The 16,132-nt window shown below is 40.3% G+C and overlaps 1 protein-coding gene across 1 annotated transcript in view; it reads right to left on the bottom strand.

Annotated features, from left to right (window-relative positions):
* Positions 1-421: 421 nt before the first annotated feature.
* SKOR2 (SKI family transcriptional corepressor 2) overlaps positions 422-16,132 on the bottom strand; it is a 39,143-nt gene continuing 23,432 nt past the window's right edge. The window contains exons 4-7 of the mRNA XM_070934570.1: positions 12,296-12,361; positions 11,770-11,868; positions 4,610-4,677; positions 422-484 (exon numbers count right to left, since the gene is read on the bottom strand). Coding sequence (XP_070790671.1) covers positions 422-484; positions 4,610-4,677; positions 11,770-11,868; positions 12,296-12,361 — 296 coding nt within the window. The remainder of the gene's footprint in view (positions 485-4,609; positions 4,678-11,769; positions 11,869-12,295; positions 12,362-16,132) is intronic.

Genomic DNA, 16,132 nt, shown 5'->3' with positions numbered 1-16,132 from the left:
TCAATGAAGACATACTTCAACATTCAGGCCAAAAGTATTTTAAAAGGTTAAATCATGGCAACTGGACCAAAGTTTGTTAATCTGAGAAGTTTCATCAGCCAAGTTAACTTCATCAGTCAAAATAAAAATATTAGGTAGAGACTCAAATAACCAACTGCACAGGGTTCTCCCCAAAATGTATTTCAGTTTTACAACCACAATTGAGCCCAAAATTTTGGTTGCTCAGTGAGACATTTGTTAACTGAATTTTGCCTCATTTTACGACCTTTCTTGACACAACTGTTAAATGAATCACTGCAGTTGTTTTATTATAGTGCAGCAGGATTGTGAAATTCATATCCTCAGAGAAGGACATATAGCAAAAACGTAATAGCCACACTGGCAAAAAATATTTGGGGCCCATCCCCTATTCGCTTACCTTTTAGCTTTTGCTGAGATGTGTGCCAAGTTTTTCTTTCCTGATCAAGCTTGCTGCATAGGGGATCTGAAAGAAAACAGAGAAATATCTCACTTAACAGCAATGAGTTAGTGAAGAAAGAAGAGATATCAAAGAAGGCACCTTAAAACCCAAAAATCTAAAAATCCTGGTAGGAATGCAATCATATCTATTAGGAAGACCATAAGATGGATGTAGATAAGAATAAGGTGTACATATTTCACTTGAAATAAGTAATTATATAATAGAACAAAAGGGATGCTCCGGTAGAAAATGATCCTCTATTGAAGTAAAAACTGCAGGGGGCAAAATGCCATTGAATGCCTGGGTTACAATATTGTGGTACGGGGTGGGCAACTTTACACCCTGTGGATTTCAGTTCCAAGAATTCCTGTGCCAGTCATGTTGAGTACTATGAATTCTGGGAGTTGAAGTCCACAAGGCGTAAAGGGGTCATAGATGCTCAACCCTGTAGTATAATATAGTATTTCAATCAAGTTTTAATTTTTAGATGATTTTGGAGGGTATTCAGAACTTTTTCACACCAATATATTTTCACACCAATATATTTTCACACCAATATACCCTCACAAATCAGGTTAAAGATGACTTATACTTCTCTTCTCATCTGCCAGTCTCAAAGTTCAGATAACACACTCTACCAGTTTCTCCACCTCAGTGAGTTTAAGGAGTGTGGACTTTAACTCCCAGAATTCCCCAGCCAGCCAGCTGGCTGGGGAATTCTGGGAGTTGAAGTCCATATCTGGGAGTTGAAATCCACATCATAAAAGCTACAAATACCATCCCACTCCACACTTCTTCTTCTTCTTCTTCTTGTGCCATATCCATCATCGGACATTGACGATCATTATTGGTGATCCTATTTTTATCAACAGCTGCATGAAAAAGCGCTGCTGAGTTTTGTTCAAACCAGTCCCTTAGATTTTGAAGCCATGATGTTCTTCTTCTGCCTGGGCCTTGTTTGCCTTCAATTTTGCCCTGGAGGATTAAGTGAAGCATGCCATATTTTTTCGGGTGTCACATCACATGTCTTAAATATTCTAACTTTTGCTTTTTAATGGTTTTGATGATTTCCCTTGGCTTTCCCAGGCAGCTTATCACCTCCTCATTTCTAATTTTGTCAACACATTTTATTCGTAACCCAGTTTATAGGTAACCCACTCCACACATACCACAGCAATTAAATCTAGGCTGCATGTCTCTGTATCGCCACTAGATGGCAGCAGCGCATCTGAGTTCCCAATTTTTGTTGCCCTCTACTGTAACGTTTGGATTTCTGCAGCCGCGTTGTGATACGTTCTGCTAGCTCGGAGAGGAAATAAAATAAATTGCAATCACTCTTCCACCTTTTTACAACCAACTGACTTTGTCCTTACAATCTGCCTAACTGGTTTAATGAGGGGGTTAATGTGCTGGGAGAACCCTGAGAGGATCAGCTGGCCCAATCAATTAATTCTCAAGATGTTGTTGCACTCAGCCCCAAACAGGCTCAGTCATGCATGGGGGTTAAGCTAACTTAACCAGTGGGAATGTTGCAGAGATGGCCGGGTTCTGTGAATAGCTCTCTTCATTGAAAAAGCAAATATATGCGCAATGACTACAAAGGGTCATTGCACAAAGCACCGCTCCAACACGGCAACCTTTTGTTGGGAGAATAAAAACATGACAAGCCCCATCTGTGCTTGCTTGAACTCCTAGAGATACAGCAACCTACGCAGGCAGGAATAAAACACAATGCTCTCTTAGTGGAGATGGCGAAGGGCTAACGTACAGCAGTGGGCAAGAAGACTTTCTATTGATGTGCTTTCTCACAACCTGTGCTCACATCATTATTTGCAGCCCCAGCTCACAGGTGCTGGCTCTCCGTTGGCAAGGGAAGAGCAGTCAAGGAGAAAGGCCCTATGACCCATTTCCCATTCATCTACAAAAGATCAATGTTTTGGGATATCAATGAGAGCCAGTTTAGTCTAGTGATTAGTGCACCAAGCTAGAAACTAGAAGACTGGGAGTTCTAGTCCCATTTGGCAGGAAAACTGGCAGGGTGACTTTGGCCCAATCATCAGGAGACTGTGAGTACTAGTTCCGCCTTAGGCACGAAACTTGGCAAGGTGACTTTGAGCCAATTATCAGGAGATGGTGAGTTCTAGTCCCGCCTTAGGCACGAAACTTGGCAAGGTGACTTTGGACCAATTATCAGGAGATGATGAGTTCTAGTCCCACCATAGGCATGAAAGTTGGCAAGTGACTTTAAGCTAATCACCAGGAGACTGTGAGTTCTAGTCCCACCCTAGGCATGAAAACCATATGGCTGACTTTGGGCCAGTCACTCTCTCTCTCAGCAAACCCACCTCATAGGGGTGTTGTTGCTGTGGGGAAAATAGGAGGAGGAAAGAGTAGTCTGTATGTTTGCCGCCTTGAGTTATTTATAAAATAATAAATAAATAATAAAAATCAAATAAATAAATAAAACCAAGGAGGTCAATCCACCAGAAACAACAAGATTCTTTACAAACCCACCAATGGAGAAAAACTGAAAAAGACCCCTCCTGATTGAGGTTTATTGTAACTGCAGGTACTAATGGCTTTCCCTGCTGAGCTGCTGGGGTGTGTGTGTGTGCAGTAATAAAAGAAAGCAGCAGAGGGCACTGGGAGACTGGGTTGCCTTAAATAGCCTATTCTAGTTTGAAACCCTTCCATCACCTTGGCAAGAAAAGTACATGGATGTGTGAGTGTGCAATCAAACTCTTCTTAAAGGCAATTTTGTCTTGTTAGGTTTTTGTGGGCATTCCTAGAACTCCACAGAAACTGAAGAAAGTTGGTGGGGCAGAAGGCAGGGGTGCTATTCAGCAGGTTCTGGAGAACCGGTAGCAGAAATTTTGAGTAGTTCGGAGAACCAGCAAATACCACCTCTGGCTGGCCCCAAAGTGGGGTGGGAGTGGAGATTTTGCAATATCCTCCCCCCAGGAGTGGGGAGGGAATGGGGATTTTGCAGTATCCTTCCCCTGGAGTGGGGTGGGAATGGAGATTTTGCAGTATCCTTCCCCTGCCACGCCCATCAAGCCACGCCCACAGAACCAGTAGTAAACAAAATTGGATTCCACCACTGGCAGGAGACATCTCCCATGGCTGGCCAAATGGATCTACTTCTCATATGTTTGATGACTAAGAAAAAGCCCAGCTGGTTTCTGGATCTTTGACAGCAAGCTGGCCAAACCATCAGCCGAACTCTTCTTGGGAGTAACATTTATTTATCTTGGATTTTTTAAAAAAATCCCACCGTGATTACTTTTATAGGTAACTCAGGGTGGCGAACATACCTAATACTCCTTCCTTCTCCTATTTTGTCCACAACAACAATAATCCTGCGAGGTGGGCTGGGCTGAGAGAGAGAAGTCACCCAGCCAGCTTTCATGCCTAAGGTTGGACTAGAACTCACCATCTCCTGGTAATTGGCCCAAAGTCACCCAGATGGCTTTCATGCCTAAGGTGGGACTAGAACTCACTGTCTCCAGGTTTTTAGCCTGCTGCTTTAATCACTAGACTGAACTAGCTCTACCTTGATTCATGAAAGGAAGAGCGATGGAGTGTTTGACTAGTTTCCAGGATTTTCGGGCAGTTTCTGCAAAAAATCTCCATAGGAATGAATGGACTTGCTTTGTGATTGCCATGTTCGCTTTACGACTGCCTCATTTGCTTAATGACCACCACAAAAAAAAGGTCATAAAATTGGATTGGTTAAGTGAGTCACCATGACATAAGATGGAAATTGTGGACCTCATTAAGGTCATAGGTTGAGGGCTAAATATAGTGGTTACAGCACCAAGATAGCTCCCAGCATTGGGAGACAGTGAGTTCTAGTCCCACTTTATGCATGAAGCCAGCTGGATGACTTTAGGCCAATCCCTCTTTCCCTAAAAAGCAGGCAATGGCAAACTACTTCTGACAAGATGGACAAGAAAAATTGCAGGCAGTTGCGGAGAGTCAAGACTGTCTCAAAGACAGAAAATAATTAAAGAAGCCCTAATGCTCTCCATGAAAAGAAAATCCCAAACTCCTTTGTTCCAGCCAAGGCAAATATTCATAGACATCTGTGCTAAGATATCAGATGAGTGCATTTTTAATCCAAAGCCACTCAGCAGAGGAGAATCTTACAATTTGTAATTGTTGAACCATTTCTTCTCTGTAGGCCAACTCCCGCTTCATCTGATCTTGAAAATTATCTGTGCAAAAAGAGGGGGAAAAGGACAAAAAAAGAGAAAAAATGAATAATTTTCTTGTTAGACACTGCCAATTCAATTTTTTCCCCTAAAAGCCGCAGTTTGTTATTCTCTGGTAATTTTGTACTGAAAAAAAAAAAATGGGTTACTGAAAAAAAGAGCAGACCTGGCTGTCCAGAGGTGTTAGATCATAGGAAGTCTGTTACCTTAAATGAAATGAAGTATTTAAGCAATTATCCTCAGTCTGCATACAGATGGTCCTCAGTTAATGACGGTAATTGGGAGTGGAATTTCTATCACTAAAGCAATATGGCTGTAAAGCGTGATGTCACATGACTGCATTGCTTAGCAGTGGCAATCCAAGCTCTCCCCATTATCATTATTAAGCGAGAATCATGGTTCCTTAAACAAAGGCCCTCCTTGCAACTTTCTGCCAGCTTCTAATGAGCAAAGTCACTGGGGAAGCCGGCAGGAAGTTGTAAGTCAGAGTGGGTTCACAAGCTGATCCACAGGGAGTTAAGTAACTGCTGCTGGGAAGATGCACAGGTGGCTGCAGATGCATGGTGAGCGAGTTTGGGCCTGGGGTGGTTGTTACCATGTGGGGGAGACTTACTTGAGTGACTTGAAACATTCCCTGCTGGCTTCCCCATTGATTTTGCTTGTCGGAAGCTGGGAGGATAGATCGCAAATGCCAATCACAAGATCAAGGGAAGCTGCAGTGCAACCATTGTTAAGTGCCAATAATGTGGATCATGATCATGTGAACACAGGGGTGCTGCAATGGTTGCACATTTGCAGACCAGTTGTAAGTCCCACTTGTTCAGCACCATTGCAATTTTGAATGGGCGCTGAAGGAGTAAGTGAGGACTACCTGTTTTATATTCGCAGTATTGTACTGTCAGTTGGGAGTAACAGGAATTATAATTCCACCTCTTAGAGACATCACATGTAAAGCTACCAAATGTGGGCTTCAAAATTCAAGTTGATTATGATATATCACTTCTAGCTGTGTTCTGGTAGTTATCCAGATGTTTGCAGCTGATTTGGTAGCCTAACATTTTTTAAAATCTGCTTTTCATGGATCTTACATTATAAATACAATTTGATAATCCCATATCAACCCAGAGTTCTCTCTCAAGCATAAACAGCCAGGCTCAAACCATCCCAAAGGTACTTTTCCAAAAGGCAACTTGACTTTGTTTTTCCTTGAAGATGTTTCGCTTCTCATCCAAGAGGCTTCCTTCAGTTCTGAAGAACAGTTCTGAAGAACTGAAGAAGCTTCTTGGATGAGAAGCAAAACGTCTTCAAGGAAAAACAAAGTCCCAGATGCTTTTTGGAAAAGCACCTTTAGGACAACCATGACTGAGAATCTCAGACATTTAGCCAGACTCAAATTATCCTACTTTGTACACATTATGTGAAGACCTATCTAGAGAAGGCTCTCCTGCTAGGAAAGGTGGAAGGAAGAAGAAGAGGAGGAAGTGGATGAACTCAATTACAGAGGTGATGAACGCACCATTGGAAGACTTGAAGGAATAGGTTTTAAGGATAAATCTTTATGGAGACGAACTATCTATGTGATTGCTAGAAGTCGGCGCCCTGATGGTACGTAGAGGAAGTCCTTGAGATACACCCAATTGTTTAATAACCGTTCACAGTTACAAAAAGTGACTTATGACCTGTTTTCACACTTATGACTGTTGCAGTTATCTGATCAAAATGTGGGTGTTTGGAAACCACCATGCATTTATGTCAGGGAATCGCGCAGCAGGTATCCAAATGAAGTTAGAGACTTGTAGTTTTATATAAAGAAATATATTTTATATCAAACTACCCTGCTTCCCTGAAAATAAGACATCCCCTGATAATAAGCCCAATTGGGGTTTTGAGTGCATGCGCTAAAATAAGCCTCCCCCCGAAAATAAGCCCTGTCTGAAAATATTTAAACACTCAGGTAAGATGGCAAGAGGAACCCCATCTTGCTCCACCCGTCCCAAAATAATAAGACCTCCCTGAAAAGAAGGCCAAGTGCTTATTTCGGGGTTCAAAAAAAAAGTAAGACAGGGTCTTATTTTCGGGGAAATGCGGTAGATAGTCAGGCAAACAGGAGCGTCATGAGGTAAATCTCAGAGCCCACAGAGGACACAGAAGAAAAAGGCGGGAAAAAAGGGAACCTCCCCCTCCACATCCATAGCAACCAATCACAGTGCAGATTGCCTCATGCAGGAGCCAGCCCTCTCCAGTCAATCAACTATAACTGTGTGTTCTGGCTCATTGTACAAGCCCACAGCTCCAGCTACTAAATTTTAAAATCTTAACAATTTACAATGGTTATATAGCATCCCGGGCTTTTGGGATTGTCATTTGCAACCTTCCTAGGGAGCTTCTGACAAGCAAAGTCAAATGGGGGGAAGCCAGATTTGCTTAACGACCACTTGATTCACTTAACAACTGCAGTGATTCACTTAACAACCATGGCAAAAAAAAAAGGTGTAAAATCAGGCCTGCCTCATTTAATAACCTCCGTGCTTAGCAAAGAAAGTTCTTTTTTTAAAATATATAAATTGATTGTTCTGTCATAGAGAATAAAATACAGAACAAACCAACCAAATGAAGCAAAATAAAAACATACATCCAACCCTAACAACAACAAAAATAGTGTACAAAAAAGAAGGAAAAAATGGTCAATTAAATTTAACATCTAAATATGTAGGATCCACCTTGGCTGAGTGCTGAAAGAAGAGAAAAAGCAATAAATTCTCCCATTTTACATATATATTACATATATTTCTTCCCATTTTACATCTATCTATCTATCTATGATCGATCTGTCTATCTATGATCAATCTATCTACTATCTATCTATCTATCTATCTATCTATCTATCTATCTATCTATGATCAATCTATCTATGATTGATCTATCTATGATCTATCTATCAATGATCTCTATCTATCATCTATCTATCATCTATCTATCTATCTATCTATCTATCTATCTATCTATCTATCTATCTATCTATCTATGATCGATCTATCTATCTATGATCAATCTATCATCTATCTATCTATGTATTTATCTATCTATGATCAAACTATGATCGATCTATCTATGATCAATCTATCTATGATCTATATCTATCTATCTATGTATGATTGATCTATCTATGATCTATCTATCAATGATCTCTATCTATCATCTATCTATCATCTATCTATCTATCTATCTATCTATCTATCTATGATCAAACTATGATCGATCTATCTATGATCAATCTATCTATGATCTATGATCTATATCTATCTATCTATCTATCTATCTATCTATCTATCTATCTATCTATCTATCTATCTATCTATCTATCCATCCATCCATCCATCCATCCATCCATCCATCCATCCATCTATCAATCTATGTATCTATGTATCTATGTATCTATGTATCTATGTATCTATGTATCTATGTATCTATGTATCTATCTAAATATAAAAATGAATTATGAATTCCCAGGATGAAATCAACAGGCTGAGGTGTTTTGGTCATGTAGAGAGAATTAAGGTTGAATTGTAGCACCATTACACGAAGGAAGAGTGAAAGAATTGAGAGGAAGAGGGAGAAAAATCACACTAAGAGAAGGTTGAGGAGATTCTCAGAAAAATGAGAACATTAAAGGACAAAATGCCACGCATGAAGTGGTAGATCAGGGGTGTCCAACTTTAAGCCAACTTAAAGGCTTGTGAACTTCAACTCCCAGAATTCCCCAGCCAGCCATGTTGGCTGGGGAATTCTGGTTGCTGAAGTCCACAAGCCTTTAAATTACCAAGGCTGGGCCATCCCTATGGTAGATGAATCTAGAGCCAGGATGATTTGCAAGAATACCATGTTTCCCCAAAAATAAGACCCTGTCTTATATATTTTTTGAACCCTGAAATAAGCGCTTGGACTTATTGCCATGTGCTCAAAATCCCGATTGGGCTTATTATCAGGAGATGTCTTATTTTGGGAAACAGGGTAGATAGCTACCGAGAAATACAATGAATGCTCTTGTCTGTGTGTGTGTGTGTGTGTGTGTGAAAAAAGTTTTATTTTTTGTTTCATGTCTTATCTTTCTTTGACTTTGTCTTCTTTTCTGCACTATGCATCACATTCCTTTACCTGGAAGGAGACCGTATGACGGGCATGTATGTGTATACAACCATCTCTATAAAGTTCTGATATACTGTGGTCAAAGTGGTTAATATGCATTACTTGTCCTAACCTTTACAACAACCTTGTGTATCTTGCCTTTTTTTAAAAAAAATGTCTCTTTGGGTTGACCTGTGTGGTGCACTGTCTCTTTAAGGCTCTTGACTCAGCAAATGGGAGCCTATAAATTAGTTCCTTGGCTTTTTTTCAGATGATCCATTGTCCTCTGCTTTCTTTGTGTCCTTGGGTTTCTGATAATAAATGTTTCCTCCCTCGACAACAATGAAAAAGCTTTGGGAGGTGTTTTGTATCTGCTTAGGTCTTCCAGATTAACCAGTGGGAAATCCTGGTTGGATTTCTCTTACCTTGGCAGAGATTGAGCACCGTGACTTTGTGACAAAGGGGTGGGCAACAGAGCTTGGGAGCTAGGGAGAAGATGCTTCTAATCAACAACAAAACAAGAACATGGAAGAGAAACTCTTCCAAAAAGATGTTGAGACTCTGGAAAGAGTGCAGAGAAGAGCAACAAAAATGATTAGAGGACTGGAGGTTAAAACATATGAAGAACGGTTGCTGGAACTGGGTATGTCTAGTTGGATGAAAAGAAGGACTAGGGGAGACATGATAGCAGTGTTCCAATATCTCAGGAGCTGCCACAAAGAAGAGGGAGTCAAGCTCTTCTCCAAAGCACCTGAGGGCAGGACAAGAAATAACGAATGGAAACTCATCAAGGAAAGAAGCAACCTGGAATTAAGGAGAAATTTCCTGACAGTGAGAACATTTAATCAGTGGAACAACTTGCCTCCAGAAGTTGTGGGTGCTCCAACACTGAAGGTTTTAAGAAGAGGTTGGAGAGCCATTTGTCTGAAATGGTATAGGGCCATGATGGAGAACCTATGGCACGCGTGTCACAGGTGGCACGCAGAGCCATATTGGTGGGCACACAAGCGTTGCCCTAGCTCAGCTCCAGCGTGCATGCGTGCGCTGGCCAGCTGATTTTTGGGCCTTCTGGGCCCAACCAAAGTCAGCAAACAGGCTGTTTCCAGCCTCTGGAGGGCCTCCGGGGAGGTGGGGAAGGCTGTTTTTGCCCTCCCAAGGCTCCTAGAAAGCCTCTGGAGCCTGGGGAGGGCATAAAATGGGCCTACTGGGCCCACCGTGCCATCACATGCCAAAAGCGGGGGGAACATGGGGGGGTCGCACACGCATGCGTGGGGGGGGGGGCAGGGCACATAGAATTATGGGTGTGGGTATGCATGCGCGCAACCAGCCCGCACTCCCCCAGATTTGGCACACGATGGTAAAAAGGTTAGCCATCACTGGTATAGGGCCTCCTGCTTTAGCAGGGGGTTAGACTAGAGGATCTCCAAGGTCCCTTCCAACTCTGTTATTCTTGGCTGGAGGTTCCGGTAATATCAAATAGGATGTTTTAATACTCTGAACAACCTACTTTCCTAGGGGATTATGGTTTGTCACACAGTCAGCTAGAGGTTTATACCAGATCTGGCATTTTTATCTACCTATCAAATCCTCCCCAAGAACCTGAGACAGGAAAATATGTATCTTTGATGGTATTAAAGGTATTGTTGGAGGATGTAAGCTGTTCCAAGTAAAACTGCCTTTTAAAATTGACCAATGATGATTTTTTTCAATGCCAATGTTGTTCAAGTGCTGTTCCAGGTGTTTTGGGATGGCACCCAAGGCACCTATCGCTATTGGTACTATCTTTGCTTTCTTTTGCCCCAGTTGTTCTACTTCTATTTGCAGATCTTTGTATTTTGATTTTCTCCAGTTCACATTCACTACCATATTATTATCCCTGTTATTATAGGGATAGAGTGTTTGAGTATATCCCTTTTTGAAATAATACAAACATTTTAAAGTTCAATTCATTCAGAATAGAGCTGGAAGGGACCTTGGAGGTCTTCTAGTCCAACCCCCTGCTCAGGCAGGAGACTCTACACCATTTCAGACAAGTGGCTATTCAATCTCTTCTTTAAAACCTCCAGTGATGAAAGACCTACAACTTCTGGAGGCAAGCTGTTCCACTGGTTAATTGTTCTCAATAGAAGGAAGTTTTTCCTTAATTCCAGGTTGCTTCTCTCCTCGATTAGTTTCCATCCATTGCTTCTTGCCTTGCCTTCTGGTGCTTTTTTTTTTTTTTTTAATTTGATTCATATGCCGCCCTTCTCCGGAGACTCAGGGCGGCTTACAATGTGCTCAGCAATAGCCTTCATACTTTTGTATATTTTATACAAAGTCAGCTTATTGCCCCCACAAACTGGGTCCTCATTTAACCTACCTTAGAAAGGATGGAAGGCTGAGTCAACCTTGAGCCTTGGAGAGATTCGAACCAGCAGTAAATTGCAGGCAGCTGTGTTAATAACAGGGTGCTTTAAACCACTGTAGTACCAAGGCTGGTGCTTTAGAAAATAAGTTGACCCCTTCTTCTTTGTGGCAGCCCCTCAAATACTGCAATACTGCTATCATGTCACCCCTAGTCCTTCTTTTCTCTAGGCTAGCCATACCCAATTCCTGCAACCGTTCTTCCTATATTTTAGCCTCCAAGGCCTTTATAATCATCTTAGTTGCGCTTCTCTTCACTTCTTCCAAAGTCTCAACATCTTTTTTTGTAATGTGGTGACCAAAACTGGATGTAGTATTCCAGGTGCTGCCTTACTAAGGTTTTTATAACGCAGGACTAGTACTTCACGTGATTTCACATGATTTGTGTCAATGCTCCTAGAAATGTGACCTGCGGTACTCAAAATGGTTTAGATCTATGTCTGATGATATAAGATCTATATCTGATCATCCCTTTATTGGTCATGTTGGCTGGGGGTTTCTGGATGTTGTAACTTGTAGTTCAGTGCATTATCTCAAGTTAAACGAATTAAAGAGATAAAACCTTACTGAAAACTGGGAATGACGTGGTTCCTTTGAGCACTTGGAATTCCTGTTCAAGCCTCCTGCGCCAATCGATCTGTTCAAACAAGACCTTCTGAAGCTCTTCTAAACCAAAGAGGAAAAAGAAAAAAAAATTTTTTTTGTGACCATACGGACTCTTAAGACCGAACGTTCACAATTACAAAAGGAAAAAAAAATATTTTTGGCAGTTTAAGGGTGGCTGCAGCATGCCGTGAGCAGCTTTGGATAGATTTTGTGCAGAAATCCATGAATACAAATCAATGCAATATATTATTTTAAAGTATTATAGCCCAGTGTCGTGTATTGATTGATACATATGCATTAATCTCAATTATAGCCACACAAAAGGTCCATATATTATTCATATGTTGCTTGTCAAGCTTAAAATATGGTAGGGAGTAAAAAACATATATTACCCTTAATTGTCTTGATATTCCGCTAAAACAAAAGTCAGCCTCTAGTAAGAGATTTGCATCTATTTATCTTTATAAAAATCCCCCACCTTTTTTACCTTTTCCCATGTTTTCCATGTCCTTTTTCAGAGAATGGGGTGCACTGGGTTCCTGGATGGGATCACCTGAATGAAAAGAGAATTATTACTATAAAGGAAATATTGAGTCTGTCATTTGCACCTCTATAAATGTTTGGCTTGGCACAGCAACCAAATAGGACAGACACCGACTTTTAACGGAGCATTAGAACTGCAGAAAAAAAACACAATTGCAAACAGCCTACCTTCCATTGAGGATCTGTACACGGCATGAACCAGAAAAAGGGCTGAGAAAATATCTACAGACACCTCATATCTTGGACATGAACTGTTTCAACTTCTCCCCTCAGGATGCTGCTATAGGACATTGCATGCCAAAACAATTAGACCCAAAGATAGTTTTTTCCCCTCTCGTGCCATCACTCTGCTAAATACTGTAGCTAATTTCCACAGCACTGCCTTAGACCTAAAGTTATTTACCCATGTAGTAGGCTGTATTGCTATTATCCTTCTTATCTTCTCAACTTTCCTACTACCTTCTCCTATTGGTATCTTATGATTTATCACTTGTTGTATCTTCAGATCATGTAGCTATGATCTGTTTGTGTGTACACTAAGAGCTTGTGTACCAGAGACAAATTCCTTGTATCTCCAATCACTCTTGGCCAATAAAGAATTCTATTCTATTCTATTCTATTCTATTCTATTCTATTCTATTCTATTCTATTCTATTCTATTCTATTCTATTCTATTCTATTCTATTCTATTCTATTCCATCCCATCCCATCCCATCCCATCCCATCCCATCCCATCCCATTCCATTCCCATCCCATCCTTATTGATTTGCACCATCCACCAGACTACGTTTGATCAAGTAAAGTGTTTACGGTAGTGTCCTTGAAAAGAGTTCAAAACAATTAAGACAGTGGCTAAATTTTGATCATGTAATTGTGACCATCAGCTTAAATTTTCTGACCTTTTTCTCCCAATCTATCATATTGCATCCTTGCGAAATAGCAAAACATGCTGAGAAATGTTCCTGTTTAAGCCAACTCTGTATGACTCCAGAGGGCAACATGTCAATCATGCATTTTTTTTGCAGAATCCACCTTTGGTGACAAAGATATCCACAGGGGGATTTCAAAATGACCACGATGGCAGCAAGGATAGGCAAATGATTTGCACCCTCCAAAGAGAAACCAAAATATTCTTAGGTGAAATCTCAGGAAAAAAAATCAACAAGAAATATAACAATTTAATGAAATCTACGCTTGTAGCAACAAAAATAAATTTTGCTGAACCTCAGAAGAAAGATTCTATTAATATCGGTCGGGGAGCCTAAACTTGAAGAACAGACAAAAACGCAAAAACTAACAGTATGACTGCAGGATAGAAATTTTAACTTAAAATGTAAGCAAGAATGGTTTACTCTTCATACAATAACATCACACAGCAGGGCAAATACAATCCCAATCAAAGTTCTAATGGTTAGGCTTAAATGTCTAAAATAGGGCAAATTAGTAGTTGTGCAAATTATGTTAGAAACCGAATAATTCCTTTTCTTTTTTCCTTTGTAGCTATTTTGGGTATTTTAATTTTTGCTAAATATAATTTACTGAACTATTTTTCCCATTTTATTAAGAGATCATAGATATACGTATACGGATAGATAGATAGATAGATAGATAGATAGATAGATAGATAGATAGATGATAGATGATAGCAGTGGTGAAATCCAAGTTTTTTACTACTGGTTCTGTGGGCGTGGCTTGGTGGACATGGTGTGGCTTGGTGGGCATGGCAGGGGAAGGATACTGCAAAATCTCCATTCCCACCCCACTGCAGGGGAAGGATACTGCAAAATCCCCTCCCCACTCCTGGGGGAAGGATATTGCAAAATCTCCATTCCCACCCCACTCTGGTGCCAGCCAGAGATGGTATTTGCAGGTTCTCCAAACTGCTCAAAATTTCCGCTACCGGTTCTCCAAAAGCTGTCAGAACCTGCTGGATTTCACCCCTGATAGATAGATAGATAGATAGATAGATAGATTGATAGATATATATCTGTCTGATCTATTTCTCTCATCTCTTTGTCACTGTCTGTCTGTCTCTCTATCTGTCTATCTCTATCATCTCTCTCCTATCATCCATCCATCCATCCATCCGTCCGTCCGTTCGTCTAGCTGTCTATTATGATATAGAGACTTTATTCTAAACAATCAGCTCAAGACCGAAACCTAGTTTGATATAATCTGCAGCAGTTTCTTCTTTCTAATATTATAATATTGTATCCTATTGGATACACGACAGATAGTCCTTAACTTATGACCACAATTGCAACCAGAATTTCTGTTGCTCAGCAAAATGGTTGTTAAATGAGTTGTGGCCAATTTCACATCTTTTTGCCAAGGTTCTTATGCAAATCCCTGCAGTTATTAAGTGAATAATGTGGTCATTAAACGTATCTGGCTTCCCCCATTGACTTTGCTGATCGGATGTTGGCTGGGAAGACCACCAATTGCAATAATTTATCCTGGTTTGCTGTAACCGTTGTAAATACTTGCCAGTTGCCAAGCAGCCAAATTTTGAGGGATGCTGGGATGGTCATAAGGATGAGGACGGGTTCTATACCTTTTTTCAGTGCTGTTGTAACGTTGAATAATCACTGAATGAATGTTGTAAGTCAAGGACTTCTGGTAGATGTAAGCAGACTGTTTAGTACCATACCATATGCTACTATTAATGCTAGAGTCTTTTTTAATTAATTAAATTAGTGGATTAATCCATTAGAGCCTGAATAACTGAGGAAAGTCAATGTTAGTTACTGTTGCTGTGAGTCATAAACATATTTTAGCTCATCAAGAGAAGCTATCTCTAATGTGTTACTAATATAAACAAAAGGAAATGATCAACAATTACTCTGTATTGCTCTCTCTCTCTCTTTTAATAACACATGTCTGTTCTGTTTATTAAATTCTAAAATTATCTTACGTTTCCATCACCTCATGGTACGAAATGGCATTCCTCCTGAAGTTTGGTAATATACTGTATATTTAAATATAATTGATGGAGTAATTAAAAGGAAGATGCTTAATCAACTGGAAGTTGTTAATGGGTTGGCAGCTCATATTTCAATGAATACGAAAGATATGAAATTTCCTTCCTGTCTCCCAGAGCCTCAATTAACATCTTCTTTCTTTCAGGTGGAAAATTTACACAAGGGGTTAGAAGAACCACATGTCAAAGGATAACTGTGGAGAAAAATACGACTATCTAATTTTTGAAGCAGCCAGGAACTGTCTGTCAAACCAAACAATAATTGGTCCGAGGTACCTTCTCCAAAAATTTGCCTTTGGTTGAATGTAAAGTTACTTCTCGACACGCAGCCATTTGTTCAGGGACCGTTCGAAGTTGTAATGGCACTGAAAAAGGTCTCTTATGACCATTTTTCTACTTATGACCGTTGCAGCATCCCCATGATCATGTCATAAAAACCATTAGCAAGTGGCTCATATATATGATGACTGCAGTGTCCCAGGATTACGTGTTCACCTTTTGTGACCTTCTGACAAGTCAAAAGATTCACTTAACAACTGTCAACAACTGTCAACAACTTAACAACTATCCTAAAAGTGCAATGATTCATTTAACAATGGTGCCAAGAAAGGCCGTAAAATGGGGCAAAACTCACTTATCAACTATCTTCCTTAGCAACATAAATTTTGAGCTCAATTGTGGTTATAAGTTGAGGACATATACCTGTATTGTGGTCTAATATAAATACTGTGTTGTTATGGCTACTACCAGACGTTCTCAACCAGGTCCTACCAGTCCAGGGACCAGTGTTTCTCAATCTTG

The sequence above is a fragment of the Pituophis catenifer genome, unplaced genomic scaffold (assembly GCF_029215685.1).
Source record: "Pituophis catenifer annectens isolate HBS135680 unplaced genomic scaffold, rPitCat1.0.hap2 SCAF_2, whole genome shotgun sequence".
Classification (NCBI taxonomy): Eukaryota; Metazoa; Chordata; class Lepidosauria; order Squamata; family Colubridae; genus Pituophis; species Pituophis catenifer.
This window is presented reverse-complemented; position numbering and strand designations above follow the sequence as displayed.